We start from the raw sequence: 13,849 nt of genomic DNA, 5'->3' as shown, positions 1-13,849 counted from the left end.
ATATTGAATGAGAGGTAAACTTCCGTGTGAAACGTCTTGTGTCAGTGTTGAGCCTTGAATGAGCTGAGCTCAGACTCCTTTCTGAAGTCCACCGTTTATGACCTGTGTTTATGGTTTCGTGTATTTAATAAGAGGTGGGAGAGTTTGCCTGACAGGTGTCCCATGTTGATTTTCTTTTTATTAAAATGTATTATAATCACCGTAAACTCTGCTTTGTTATGTGTTGTGTTATTAATTGGAGTGATTTCATTGATCCAGTTGTGCCAACCAGCTGTTCCATCCATGAAAACTCCTTTTTACCTGAAAGAGTGTCACAGTCACTGCTTTCATTATCTGCAGGGATTATATAATGTCTTTATTATTATTGTACATAAGCTGTATAGTTACACGTTGCATAAACACGAAGTAATGGTATGCACTCCTCCGAACAATGCTCCAGTCTCACATCAAACTTCACTCAACTTATTGTTTACTTATTTTGTACACACAGCACGTGCTGAAGGAAGTGATGCATAATGTGATGTCGTATCCTTCCTGTACACTGGGTGGCAGCAGTGAGTCGCGCCACAACTGACAGACAAAAGGAAACCGGAGCAGTGTGTGCTGGTAATAATGAAAATAACAACAATAATAGTCATAGAAAACAACGTTTTGTTTTAAATAAAGCAAAAAAAAAAAAAAAAAAAAAGCAAAAAAATCAGGGGAATAATATCATACAACTACTGAAATATGTAAATGTGAAAAAAGATGCGATAACACACACAAAAAAAGTTTTTTTCAAACTTTAGATCCTTCACTGCTTCTGGGCCACTGTAGGCCCACACCGACATGTTTTATATACTATTTATATGTGTATTTATATCAGTTTTGCTTAAATCGTGCCAATATGAGGCTTATCTTGCTTTTCAAGATACTTTTCTGAGTTGCTGAAATAACCACTGAGTGGCCACAGAAGCTTTTATGTTACACAGTGGACAGAAAATGTGAAATACTGAGCCTTTGGTGGATAAACACTGCTTCATATTGTTAGTTTTAGTGCCTCGTACCTGTGTTGCACCAGGATGAGGACCAGTGTCTTTAGTCTGAAGTAAAAAAAAAAACCAGCAAAGCGTTTATGACCTTTAAAGAAAATTCTCATCAAACGTCCAACTTTAACACGTATTCTCCTTTTTTTTGTTTTTTCAGTTTCTCCTCTTTCACCAGCAGCAACCGTTTTGCAGTGGAACAGATGTGGACATGGCAGCATGCACTTGAACTGAGTCAACATAAACAGCGAGTACTCGAAGGTTGAGACGTCCGTAACGGTCCACAGATGCTTTTCATATCAGTTTGTCAAATCAGCGCCAAAATATTCTTCTTTTATGACTTCAACGTTATTTTTTTCCACCCCGTCTCCGGCGTGGGTGGATGCAGATCTCAGCTGCCGTGTGTCACAGTCCTGCGGGTGCACTTCCAACATCATTCCTCTCTAACTTTGCTAAAACAACGGCGGCACCATCAACAACCACAAAACCTGACTCACAGAGTTTGTTCTCTCTTCACTTGCTTCTCTCAAGCTTCACTTTCACATCTCACATCTCACACATACGTACACTTGGTCTATCCAAATTACTGCATTTCAAATCTTCACGGTGTGAATCCTGCTGCTGTGTGGTTAATGAAGTTGGCATTATAAACATCCATCTGCCTTTTAATGAACACCGTACGAAACTCAAGTGACATTTAAAGATCCAGAACACTTGAATAATGTCAGACAGAGTTTTATAACTTGAGTTTTCATGTTCGAAGCCCGGTGGAACTTGCAGCTGCATCCAAATGATATTTAATTCGCTAATACCTTTTTTTTATTCAGCATCCCTCATGCTGCTGAACTCTTGTAAAGTTGTTGCTCTACGATTGCTTAAAACAAGATCCAGGTTATTTCCTTTAACTCTGCAGAAACTCAGTTAGAAAATATATTCTGCTTCTACCATAAAGTGACTCTGTTGCATTCAAAGAAACGTAAAAAAGTAGCTCCATCTTTGCCCCTCCATCTTTTTCTTCCTTGTTTCAGCGTCCACCCTTTTAATTGTTTCACTCTTGACTGCACGCTGCTCCTCCTCCTCCTCCTCCTCCTCCTCCTCCTGCTCCTCCTCTTCTTCTCCTTCTCTTCGGTGTGCATGTGGCTCCTGGTCCGGGCTTTATGCCAGTGAGCGTTGTCTGGGTTTGATCCTTGGATACAGCTGCAGGGGGAGAGGAGGGGGGTTGGGGGGGGTCAGGTCACTACATCATGTTTACATGGTTCTCAAGGTGTCTGAACATCATGAAGGCAGAGCGGAAGATGCTGCGTGGGAATAAATGTGCTGCCGGAGAAGCTGTTTCCTCTGGTAAACTACAGTCACCTGTTTCATTGAACGAAGGGAAATCAATGTTGATGATACTGAAAAAAGGAACAGATTTTATCTGCACTAGTAAAAAAAGAAGTACATCCCATGGAAATTGTTGAATTCGTCAACATATCCGTTGCCTATGAATAAATTTGAAATACTCAAACAAATGATACACAAACTTGACATTTTCTAGTTGTTTACATAATTAAAATTTTAAAAAATTGTTAACAGGAAAAGCATGTACATCCCTACTTATGTCAAACCTCCAAATCATCATATTAAAATCACGGATCCAGTTTGGCTACCAATGATTAGAACCTCCTTTTTTAATGAGTCTTTTTTGAACCACTGATATGGAGGTCTGCTGTGCCAATGAAGTGTGTTGTGTCATCATGGCAGGATTTAAAGAGCTCTCTTTGGCCTTCATACATTTAAAAAAAAAAAAAAAAAAGCTGTGGAAGTCTATGAGTCCAGCAAAGGATTTAAAAAGTTCAAATATTTTAAAATGAATAATTCTACTGTAATTTCAAATAACTGTCAATTTGTTCAACATTGACCACCGCAGAAAATGTAGTCCTAAAACAATAAAAATAAAACTCCAACATCTCCAAACTTGCATGACAGGAACTGCAGGTAACTCTGCAGCTTTTGGTGTCAAAGTGTGTTTGTCTGCAATGAGAAACAGAGTGCACCAATTAAACCCTAACCCATGGTAGACGTGTTTATAGGGAGAGGCTGGTCGTCATTGAATTAACTATTAATTCTGCATCATCTCAAAGATTGCTTGAAGATAATGTGAAGCCATCATGATCTTTAATGATCCTCAACATACCAACGAATTCACCGAGGAATGTCTCAAACAGCAGAAATGGAGGGTGATGAGACGTCCTCTCATTGAAATGTTGTGAAAGCAGCATTATGCACGAAAACCCTCAAACATCTTCCAACTGAAAAATATTAACAAGCCCGTATTAGAGACTGGTGGACAGTGATGCTAATCCAGAAGTTATCTCTGCTGAAGGGTGCACTTACTGTTTCCACAGAATAATACGACATCTGTTGATATTTCTGTTAAATAAATGATTGAATAAGCCACTTTTCCTCCTTCTAAATATGACATATTTCCATGGGATGCAATTACTTTTGCACAACTGTGTGTCTTTTAGAAGTTCTGCTCAAGAATAGAGAATTTAATTATGTTTTTCATTAGTATTATTGAGAGATTTTGGGGGTTTAGTGCTGCATTTTCCAAGCCTGTATTGATTATAAACTGGTGGACTGATACTGTGAGAATACAGTTAAGTGTTTTACATCATTAAAGTGGGCATCATTGCACAGAAGAAGCTGTTTCTGTGTTTCTCTGTAAACCAACGAGCTGACATTAGTTTAAATACACTCATGTAGGCGATCAGGCAGCCGACGTGCATCTTTATTTTTCTCCCCGTTCGCATTCACAGTGAGGTTGTTTCTCACCCCGAGCAGGTTTCTGGGTACGTATCCCTCGCGGTCGTTCAGCCGCGCCCACCACCAATCTGTCTCGGTGTCGTCACGGCGACGCAGCACGGTCAGGGCGTCGCCCTCGCTGAAGGACAACTCGTCAGACAGCTGGGCAGTGTAGTCCCAGAGAGTGTAGACTAAACCTTTGTTCATCACACCCAGCTTTTCCTGCACACCTGGGACAGGCAGAGAAGAATGGATTTCGGCGGACAGTTCGATGACGGCGCTGCATATCTGTGACTCTCCCCGTTACTCAGGTCTGTAAACACCTACCGTAGAGGAACTGAGAGCACTGCGTGTAGCCCTCCTCCATTTCTTCACATTTGTCTGCCGCTGTTTCGACGTCACTGATGGTTGTGGCAAAAATGGCCGCCCCCGACTCCACCAGCATCTTGCAGAGGTGGACGCTGTTACATGAAGCTGCACAGTGCAGAGGAGTCCTGCGAGGAGACGACATGACCAAGTTCATTCACAGCCAACAAATGCAGGACAAAGATATTCCAGTGATGCACTTCAAATATCTAGCTTCATTACAGACGGTAATCTCCTTCTACAAAACTGCCGGCAGATGAGTCAAACGCGAATTTAGGAAGTCAACAATCTTGTGTCACTGCTGCGCGTGAGCTGAGCTGCTGTTCGTCACTCAGACTCGGTTCTGGTGTTAGTCTGAACCGCTGAGTGCAGGTACTGACCATCCGTCACTGTCGGCCGCGTTCACATTGACTCCAAAGTCCAGCAGGAACTTAACGATGTGGTGATGGCCGGCGCAGACGGCATTATGAAGAGGAGTGATGCCTTCATCGTTGGGCATGCTGGGGTTTTCCACCTTAAAGACAGAGACATGTACATATTAGACATATTAGACTTCATCAGAGTGTCAGTCTTGGTATCTGCCTTCAAAAGGACATGAGAACTACAGAAGTGCAAAGTCTCCAGTTTCACTGTAAAACTTCAGATACTGCAACGTGAGTCGACCGCCGCGGGGCAGCGAGCAGGTCCTGGATGTGAAGCATCGTTTCCTTCAGAGTATCAGCTAGAAGTTGCAGTTTGGAACGTCAGTAAGCAGTTTTTGTCCAGTTAAAAGATGTGTGTGATAGATGAGGGGTTGAAGGCTTTGTTCTCCGCGTGCTGCATTAACACGCTGTGATACAGAGTGCGTGAGGATGTCGACAACAATAACTCTCCTGACACGGCTGCTGAGGATCAAAGACAGAGGGAAGTATCGTCAGGGAGGTATTGAAGAAGCTTCAAAATCTTTTAGGTAATGGCAGATCTGTCGAGGCAGCCTGCGCGTGGGAGTAATTATTGTAAAAAAAAAAAAGAAGAAGCTTTGTGAGATGATATTCAGCCCTCCTGATCAGACATCCCAGAACCTGAGGGCTCAATGGAGATTTTGTTTTTGTCAATTCTTGGGAAATTGTTGTTCACATGATTTTTAAACCTTCCACTTGTGTGTCCATCTTACACGATCTTCCAAAGCTGGCCAGCTCGTACATTTTATCTCGCAGACTATTTCATCAGGTTTTAGGCCACAGCCCTGACAAAGTGGTGGTTAGAGCAGTTTTTAATGTCAGTATGTCCAAATGAAACCTTTTATTTTAATTATCTTTAACCTGAATGATCTAAAACACAGTTCTCCGGCGGTTTTGTCCTTCTTGAGATTCAAATCACCTCTTGCTTAATGATGATGGTGTCCCTCGAGGATAAAAATGGCTCTAAATTTAAACTCCTACGCAGATGAGGCTCTGTTCTACGTTTACCTCATCCGCTCCGCCATCCTTCAAGCTGTCCCTTCTCCTGACTTTTCTGCATAGACCTGAACTGATGGGAAATTATTTTTTGTTTAAATTTATTGTATTTGTTTTAATCTGTTACAACTTAGTTGCTCAGGTATAAGACAGTTTTTTTTTGTTTTTTTTTGTCTTTTACAACATCTGACAGTTTTTACAATCTAGGAGTCCTGTTTCACTATCAGTTATTTCAGAGGACACTTTACTTTGATTTGATTCATCTCAGATGTCCTCCTTTTTGTCTGTTTGTTTTTTTATGGGCACGTTTTCCCTTTCTTTAAGTTATTTTTTGCTAAGTTTTGCACCAGTACTCCTACAAAACCGAAGTGTTACACCGAGTTATACATATAAACTAAATTTGACTTAATTTTATCTCCACGAACGAACAAGCTTCACGAAATGAGAATATATTATTACACCGATGATGTAACTGCATAACATAACGTTACCATAGTGATGAGATGTTGTGTTTTACCTCGTATATGATTCTCTGCACCAGATCAAACTCTCCCTCCAGTGACGCATCCAGCAGCAGAGCCAGAGGGTTAAACTTGACTCTCAAACCGTGACCCGTTCGCTCCGACGCCGGCTTCTTCAGGTTGGTTCGCTTCGCCTGCAGCACACAGGGAGAAAGAAACAAGAAAGTGCTGACAATGCAGAATGGGAATTGCTAGGTAAGCACTTCCTGCTTAAATCTGGCACACTAACATTTACAGAGAACTACTATTCTGTTTATGTGAGCAGTTGCTGAGAAACATTTCAAATGTGGTGCTAATTATATTATAATAATATTAAATGGGGATAAACAGAGAATATTATGTGCTGTGGTGTCCAGAGGAGCCTCGGTTTTAATGGGGACACGACACCTGGCGTACCTTTGGCTTTGAAGGCGGAGCCGGAGGCGATGGAGACGGAGAGGCGTGGCCTGCTGAGCTGTTCGCAGGACTGGATCCTCTCTGGTTGTTATTGTTCTGGTCCTCTGGTCTGTCAGGTGCAGGAGACGGGCTGGGTTGGCTAGACGGAGACACCCTGTTGCTCGTCTCCACCGCCGCTGTTGTGTCTTTGGTTGTTTCCGTGGTAACCGAGGGAGGAGACGAGCGGCGGGGGTCCGAGTTCAGGTTTTGAACTTCACTCTCCGCCGCTGCCGTACTGACGTGTTTGTCAGCAGGTTCTACGTTCCCATTGGCTGAATGGATGTTGTCCATGTCACCCAGAAGGCAGTCAGGTTGGTAGAAAGTGTTGCCTGGAATAAAAAGGGAAAGTTAAACTGATGCGTCATCAGTTCGACCCATGATGCCACCTGAACATCACGTCTCGGTGTCTTACCTGAGCCTCCCTCCATGCCTCCTGCCAGCGTGTTGAACCTGCAAACCACAACAGAAATTCAAGGTGTCAGTGTTGATTCAATATCTGGAATTCAGCTTCAGAGTACAACATACAGCAGCAGCGACCTTTGGTACAGCAGTTTTTGGATGTTTGGCCCCTGAGGGCCCTCAGGTTCAGTGATGGAGCTGCGTTTCTTGAGGGGTCGTGGAGCGTTGCTGAGTCGTCGGCGGAGAACCTCCAGGTCTGCGTCGCTCTGGTATCGGAGCTGAGAGTGAGCTGTGGGGAGCAGAGACGGCAAATTTTAATGTTTTTGCAACAAGTCTGCGAGATGTGAAGCCACCCATCTATTGCTGCAGCTCCCAAAATTACATTAAATATCTTGAGTCTTATGTAAAATTACAATTTACAATTAACAATATATATATTTTTTTTATCACCTACGTGCAATAATGATGTTTTTCTTTGTATTTCTCTGTACATATCATGGTGTATTTATGTATTTGTGTATATAGCTTGTGTGTTTATTTATACATTGTTTTTGAATTTTTTACGGTTTTCTAAAATTATCTTTTTTATTGCATGCGTATCTGTCCCCATCTAAATTTCCCCATTGCGGGATTAATAGTCTTATCTCATCTTAATTTATCTTAATTTAGTATCAAGATTTCAATTTTCTGAGGAAGTGTTCTTGAAGAAAAAGTGCTTTGTCACTGACAAGTCGACTGATGCAAAGAAATGAGAACTTTGCTGAAGAATCAAGACACAAACGTCACTTTAAAACAAGGCCGAGATGATTTTTAGTAGTTTCTATTATTTCTTTCTAGTTTATCTTCATGATTATCGTCCCGTCTGACCGACCCGCTGGGACTCACCCACTGGGGTGAGCTTGGTGGGACTGAGGGGACGAGGGATGTTGTCCACACTGGGCGGAGGCACAATTTGCCCGTCACTGCTCTCCCCTCCTCCTTTCCCTCCTTCTTTATCTGTAACTTCCTCTCCTGCTGCTCTGACTCCTCCTCCTCCTCCTCCTCCTCCTCCCTGGAGGAAGGGGACAGGGGACGGGGAGGTGGAGGAGGTGGGGAGGATGGGTTTACCGTAGACTGAGGGGAGAAAAGGAAACAGACAGGGAGTGAGTTGTTTAGCCTTGCAGACACAGTAAAAGACTGAATATACAGTCGGTGTGCCGTTCACCGACCTGCTTTGACAGTCGCCCTGTTGCTGAGAGATCCGTAGTTTTTGGGCTGAGGCTGCTGGAGGTACATGCTGTAGATGGAGCTGCTGTTCATGGTGGCGGGGCCCTTCCTGGGGGACTGAGGCCTGGAGGGATGGTCGGGGACGTAGGGACGCACCGCCACCGCCGGAGGGGGGTCAGTCCGCTCTGTCTGTGGGGACAGTGGAGACGGCTGGGAGACGGCGGAGGAACCTGACAGCAGAGGCGGAAAAAAGGAAAATACATGATCGACCCGACGAAGCTTTCAATAAATGAAGCAAACACCGGTTAGTTCGATTACCTTGGCTTGAATTCGGAGGGACAGAAATACGCTGCTGTATTTGCTGTGAGGAGGACGATGATGAAGAGGAGGAGGAGGTGGCGGCGCCGGATCGAGGCCAGCCCAGTGTCCCGGGGGCCGAGCGGGGCAGGGAGCTCGTGGCGCAGTGGTGCCCCGCTGCCTGGTGGGTGGCGCTGGGGTAGGTACCATAACCAGAGGGAAGCTGGTGGAGGGAGGGAGACGCAGAGATGAAGAGCGTGACGAACGTGGGACTGTGTTTACCATAAAAAAAAAAACCTCCATGACTGTTTTCTAAGGAGATTTTGAGTTGAAAAGTTCACACAGTCCTTCACTTCACTGCTTCAGCAAACTGAGGGATACTTCAATGTCTCTATAATATCTCTTATTGTACATTTTATCATTATAGAATTTATGAGAATAACCATTATGAATAATAGTGTTCAGTGTGACCATGTCTGATGTCGAAATCATACCTGTTCTGGACTGTTGGTCCTCCAGTCCGGTACACCCTTACTGATACTGGGCCACGATGCTTCGTTGGCTGAACGGAGAGGGAGACACAGAGAGAGAGGTGGGTGAGAGACATACAGAGAGGGAGGTGGGTGAGAGACATACAGAGAGGGAGGTGGGTGAGAGACACAGAAAGAGGGAGGTGGGTGAGAGACATACAGAGAGGGAGGTGGGTGAGAGACACAGAGAGAGGGAGGTGGGTGAGAGACATACAGAGAGGGAGGTGGGTGAGAGACACAGAGAGGGAGGTGGGTGAGAGAGACATACAGAGAGGGAGGTGGGTGAGAGACACAGAAAGAGGGAGGTGGGTGAGAGACACAGAGAGGGAGGTGGGTGAGAGAGACACAGAGAGAGGGAGGTGGGTGAGAGACAGAGAGAGGGAGGTGGGTGAGAGACACAGAGAGGGAGGTGGGTGAGAGACACAGAAAGAGGGAGGTGGGTGAGGGACACAGAGAGGGAGGTGGGTGAGAGAGACACAGAGAGAGGGAGGTGGGTGAGAGACAGAGAGAGGGAGGTGGTGAGAGAGACACAGAGAGAGGGAGGTGGGTGAGGGACACAGAGAGGGAGGTGGTGAGAGAGACAGAGAGAGAGGGAGGTGGGTGAGAGACACAGAGAGGGAGGTGGGTGAGAGACAGAGAGAGAGGGAGGTCGAGAAAAGGGACACAGATAAAAACAGGGAGGTAATTAAGGAGGAAGAGGAGGAGGCCGAACAAACAGGAGAAGGACGAAGTACGTGGGCAGAGAGAGAGAGGTAGATTAGAGAGACAGAGAGAGGGAGTAATTAGAGGGATGAAAACTGACTTACAGTGTGTCATAATAAATTATAACGAGGAGAGATCAGGGTGCTCACTTTAAATGAGCTGTCATGTACGATACACTGCTCCAATAAAATATACACAAAAATAAAACCAGGTAATTATCCACGCAAAGTTTATTCTAAGAGGAACATAAAAACAACGCAGTCAGCATAATAATAATACAAAATCTGTGACAGGCCGCGTAATCTAGTTGTTTTTTATTTGACCACGTTTGGTTTTAACGTAGCGAACACTGTAATGTAATAAGACAAGCGTCCACTGAAAACATGTGTCTCGTACCCAGAAGCCTCTCTGATCACCAGCTGTGAAATGAACGGTTGTAATGTCAGACAAAAATAAAACCATCGACGTGCAAAGTAATTGTCGACTGCAGTCATAGAAGATGACTTTTAGATGCTGCTCTGCTGGTTTTACCAGAAAAAAAAAAAAAAAAAAAGCCGTCGCCCTGAAGGTTTAAAACAGACGTGACCGACTGAGAGAAATGAAGAGTTGCAGTTCAACTCTGCAGAGGAGGTGTTACGTAACTCACTGGCCCAGTTCAGGGTGCTGTGAGGTCACTAAGTCCTGATCCACTGCCTCTCTACGTGTGAAGGTGAAGGCCAGCGGCGCCACGCTTCACATCCTCAACCCTGAAGACGAGTTCAAAGGAAACGGCCTTCAGGCGCCATCATCGCTAACGTACGTCACTAAAATGGATAAAAAATAAGTGGAGAAGCTTTTCAAACATCATCCACGCCGTCGTTGGACGTTGAAATTCCTCCGTTGGTGGAAGATTCAGCGTCCGTTGTCAAAGTCTCACTTTAAAGTGTTACCTAACGTCTGGCCCGGGTGCCGGCGGGGGAGCCGGGTCACAGTTCTGGCACGGACCAGTTCAGGCTCATAACACTGATCAACTGTTGAACCTGGGAGTCCTGCAGCCGGAGCAGCGAGCTGCCCGGTGCGACCTGTTGACGGTCGTAACCTGCTGACCTCAGCAAGAAAACAGTCACAGCAGGAAACTAACAGTCAGCTCTGCGGGAGGCGGAAACTTGGACATGTGCCTGAGAGCTGAGATTAGAAGCAGCGTTTTACGGTCACAACACAGAATAACCTCCATTAAACAGATCAGTCTTGGTCTGATACTTTGGTTTTTAATTCAAAACAAACAGAATATAATGTTAACACATTATATAAATACATCAATTTAAAGTTGAATGAATAAGCTGCACTTATCTAACCTGTCACAGCCAGACAGCACTACCTGGATCGGATCTGATTACTAATAAACGGACAGTACAGTACTGGTTCGTCGGTCTAAATCCAGCCCACGAGAGTTCTAGTAAACCGGACCTCCTCATGGACTCTCAGAAACAGAGCTTTTGTAATCAGAAAATGAGGCGCATAGATCCTGTTACCACTTCCTGGCAAATATTGGTTCAGCTCAGTGGAATATGAAACCGTCTTCTCTGACATCGCTGAATAAATAATCATAATTCTCGGTCCTGATTTCTGTGGACTTAATGATGACGATCTCTGATGAGCCCCTCCTCACCTACAGCCTCGTTATCCGACTCACACAGACACACACTCATTACACACACTCACTCATCACACACACTCATCACACACACTCATCACACACACTCACCACACACACACTGTATTTAGCTACGTGTTGGCAGTCCTCAGACTTCCTTCCATTCATCCGTCGTGCCCGTTTACGCTGTTGACAGGATTTACAAGTGTATGTTTTCCACATTACATCATCGCCGACAATGAATAGAACTGTGGCATTTTCTTTGGGATTCATGAACACAATGGGATTCGTAAGAGCGTCGGTTCAAGACACAATGTGCTTAAATGCTTAGTTACTTCTAACGCTGGACTGATAAACTAGTGTTAGTCAGGGTGAGCACAGGAAGTACAAGAGGAGCGTCTGATAAATAAGAATGACCTGATACAACAAGGTGATTAATGAGGTTATGTTGAAAACATGTAAACACTAAAGGATGAAATGAGCGTGATCATTAATTCAATTCAATGCTGCACTACTTCAAAGAAATACACGAAATGGTATCAAATTATTACAGCAGCAATGTTTCTAACTTGAACTTTTTACAGCGTTTCTACTTTTGTCCACCAGGTAGGAGGACACCAGGGGACACCAGGGGACAACTGAGGACGCTTTATTTTCTGAGTCGAAGGTTTCTAACCTCGAGCAGTTGGTGGCTATCCGATGTCACGTCGGCATCCTCACACACGTGAGCCTCACATCTGGAGGTCATCTCGTGTCGCTGATTCAATCCAATGTTCTCTCTCAACCATCTGGTCGGTGTTGTACAGACATGAACTCTCCACAAGAGTCGCTTCCATGTTTCTGTTTGGGTTCGACCCCTTTCTGCTGCTTCGGGCCTGATTTTACAAACCTTTATTTAATGCTCAATAACTTCTCGTTGAAACTGAAGAATTTCCTTCTTAACACCGTTAAATTTAAAGGCATAGATTATCTCATTTAGTTACATTCGTAAAAATGTGGGACACCAAAAATATTTTACAGTAAAAACTATGAATTATAAAACTCTTTAAACTTTGGTTGCCACTCAAATCTACAAAATTTCTGCATGATATGTAAAAGTTTTTGGATGTAAACATGGTGCACGTAGTTAAAGTGATAATTAAAGTGATCATTAAAGTGATAATTAAAGTGATAATTAAAGTGATCATTAAAGTGATAATTAAAGTGATAATTAAAGTGGCACTGCTTTTATTTAGAAAACTTCTAAATTCCGAAATATAATTTTCATACCTGCATTAGTTTGATGTCGACATCAGTTTTGGTTAATTAGCAACTTGTCTGATGAGAAAACAAACTGTGGATGCGGGCGTTAACACACCAGGGGGCGCTGCAGTGAGGTGGGGTGGGGGGTGGGGGGATGGGATGTTGGGGGGGGGGGGTTAAGGCTCAAGATGTTTCTAATCTACCACCAAGCAAGCTAGCGATGAGTACGTTTCTCTAGCGACTTCTATGGGACTCACTGTTCTCACTGTCGCCCCCTTGAGGACACCGCGGTCCCTCCCACGTCTCAGTGGGCTCTGACAGGACGATGTCTAAATCTGACACTTTCCATTGGCCGGGAGGCTTCCTGATGCCACTCCTCTCCTCCTCTGCACGGCCACGCCCACCACGAACACGGCAACAAGAACGACCACGGGACGTTAACAACCACCGAAACAAACGACATGTACGACAACAACGTTATCGTGATGACATCACAACGACAACCACAACATTCACCACCACAACACAACGATTATCACCATGTTAAATTATTAACGATAACATGTAAGGGGGAAATAAGAAGAGGAGGAGCCAACAGACAGGAAAAAGAAATAGAAGGACAGTAAGTTAGAGCTCAGACAGATTCCAGCGCCTTAAAGTGCCAAACAGGAAAACTTGCACCAACCTGAGAGGGAGCGGACGTGGCTGAGTGGGGTGGGTTTGGGCGGCGGGTCGGCCGGCATGGGGTACCCGGCCTCCTGTCTGCCCTCGGCCGGGACCTGGATGTACGGGCAGACCGCCGCCACTCGACCCGAAACTCCACCCGCAGGGTGGGACGAGGTCTGAGGGGCGGACACGCCTCCTCCGTTCATACGACTCAACTACAGGAGACAGAAAGAAAACACAGAGCTGGAGTCACTGTCGGGGAAATATTAAGTTACCGTCACGAGAAATAAAATGCAAACTGAGTCTGATAAGTGGTGAAGAACAAAAGCTATGATAAGAATAAAATGTTGTACTTCTGCTCTCTTCTTGTGCAGCCGCTCTCTCAGGTCGCCGATGCGTTGGTCCATCACGGTCACCTGGGCGTTCCTCTTGTTCAGCATCTCCTTGTTCTGGGCCAACTTGCTGCTCTGCTCCAGGTTGTGACGGTTACGAGCCTGAAACACACGACATGACAGTTCTCACTGTGAAACCAAAAGAACACGAACATACGTATTACATTAGTATTAGTATTAGTATAAGTATCAGTATTAGTATTAGAGAAGGT

General features: G+C 44.6%; 1 protein-coding gene across 4 annotated transcripts in view; it reads right to left on the bottom strand.

Moving 5' to 3' along the window:
• Positions 1–113: 113 nt before the first annotated feature.
• LOC138635606 (apoptosis-stimulating of p53 protein 1-like) overlaps positions 114–13,849 on the bottom strand; it is a 44,561-nt gene continuing 30,825 nt past the window's right edge. For 2 of the 4 annotated variants that reach the window (XM_069723171.1, XM_069723170.1), the window contains exons 7-21: positions 13,599–13,739; positions 13,265–13,460; positions 12,837–12,965; positions 8,967–9,034; positions 8,494–8,695; positions 8,178–8,405; positions 7,855–8,082; positions 7,108–7,258; positions 6,983–7,020; positions 6,532–6,899; positions 6,132–6,269; positions 4,559–4,692; positions 4,140–4,306; positions 3,843–4,042; positions 116–2,222 (exon numbers count right to left, since the gene is read on the bottom strand). In XM_069723171.1, coding sequence (XP_069579272.1) covers positions 2,181–2,222; positions 3,843–4,042; positions 4,140–4,306; positions 4,559–4,692; positions 6,132–6,269; positions 6,532–6,899; positions 6,983–7,020; positions 7,108–7,258; positions 7,855–8,082; positions 8,178–8,405; positions 8,494–8,695; positions 8,967–9,034; positions 12,837–12,965; positions 13,265–13,460; positions 13,599–13,739 — 2,430 coding nt within the window. In that variant the 3' untranslated portion in view covers positions 116–2,180. Of the gene's footprint in view, positions 2,223–3,842; positions 4,043–4,139; positions 4,307–4,558; positions 4,693–6,131; positions 6,270–6,531; positions 6,900–6,982; positions 7,021–7,107; positions 7,259–7,854; positions 8,083–8,177; positions 8,406–8,493; positions 8,696–8,966; positions 9,035–12,836; positions 12,966–13,264; positions 13,461–13,598; positions 13,740–13,849 lie in introns of all 4 variants that reach the window. The other 2 variants (XM_069723168.1, XM_069723169.1) reach the window with 2 other exon arrangements.

Source organism: Brachyistius frenatus, unplaced genomic scaffold, assembly GCF_029030835.1.
Source record: "Brachyistius frenatus isolate BFR_SWC_R1_liver_20210118 unplaced genomic scaffold, ASM2903083v1 Contig_318, whole genome shotgun sequence".
In the NCBI taxonomy this organism is placed as follows: domain Eukaryota; kingdom Metazoa; phylum Chordata; class Actinopteri; family Embiotocidae; genus Brachyistius; species Brachyistius frenatus.
Note: the sequence above shows the minus strand (reverse complement) of the source record. Positions and strands in the feature narration are given on the sequence as shown.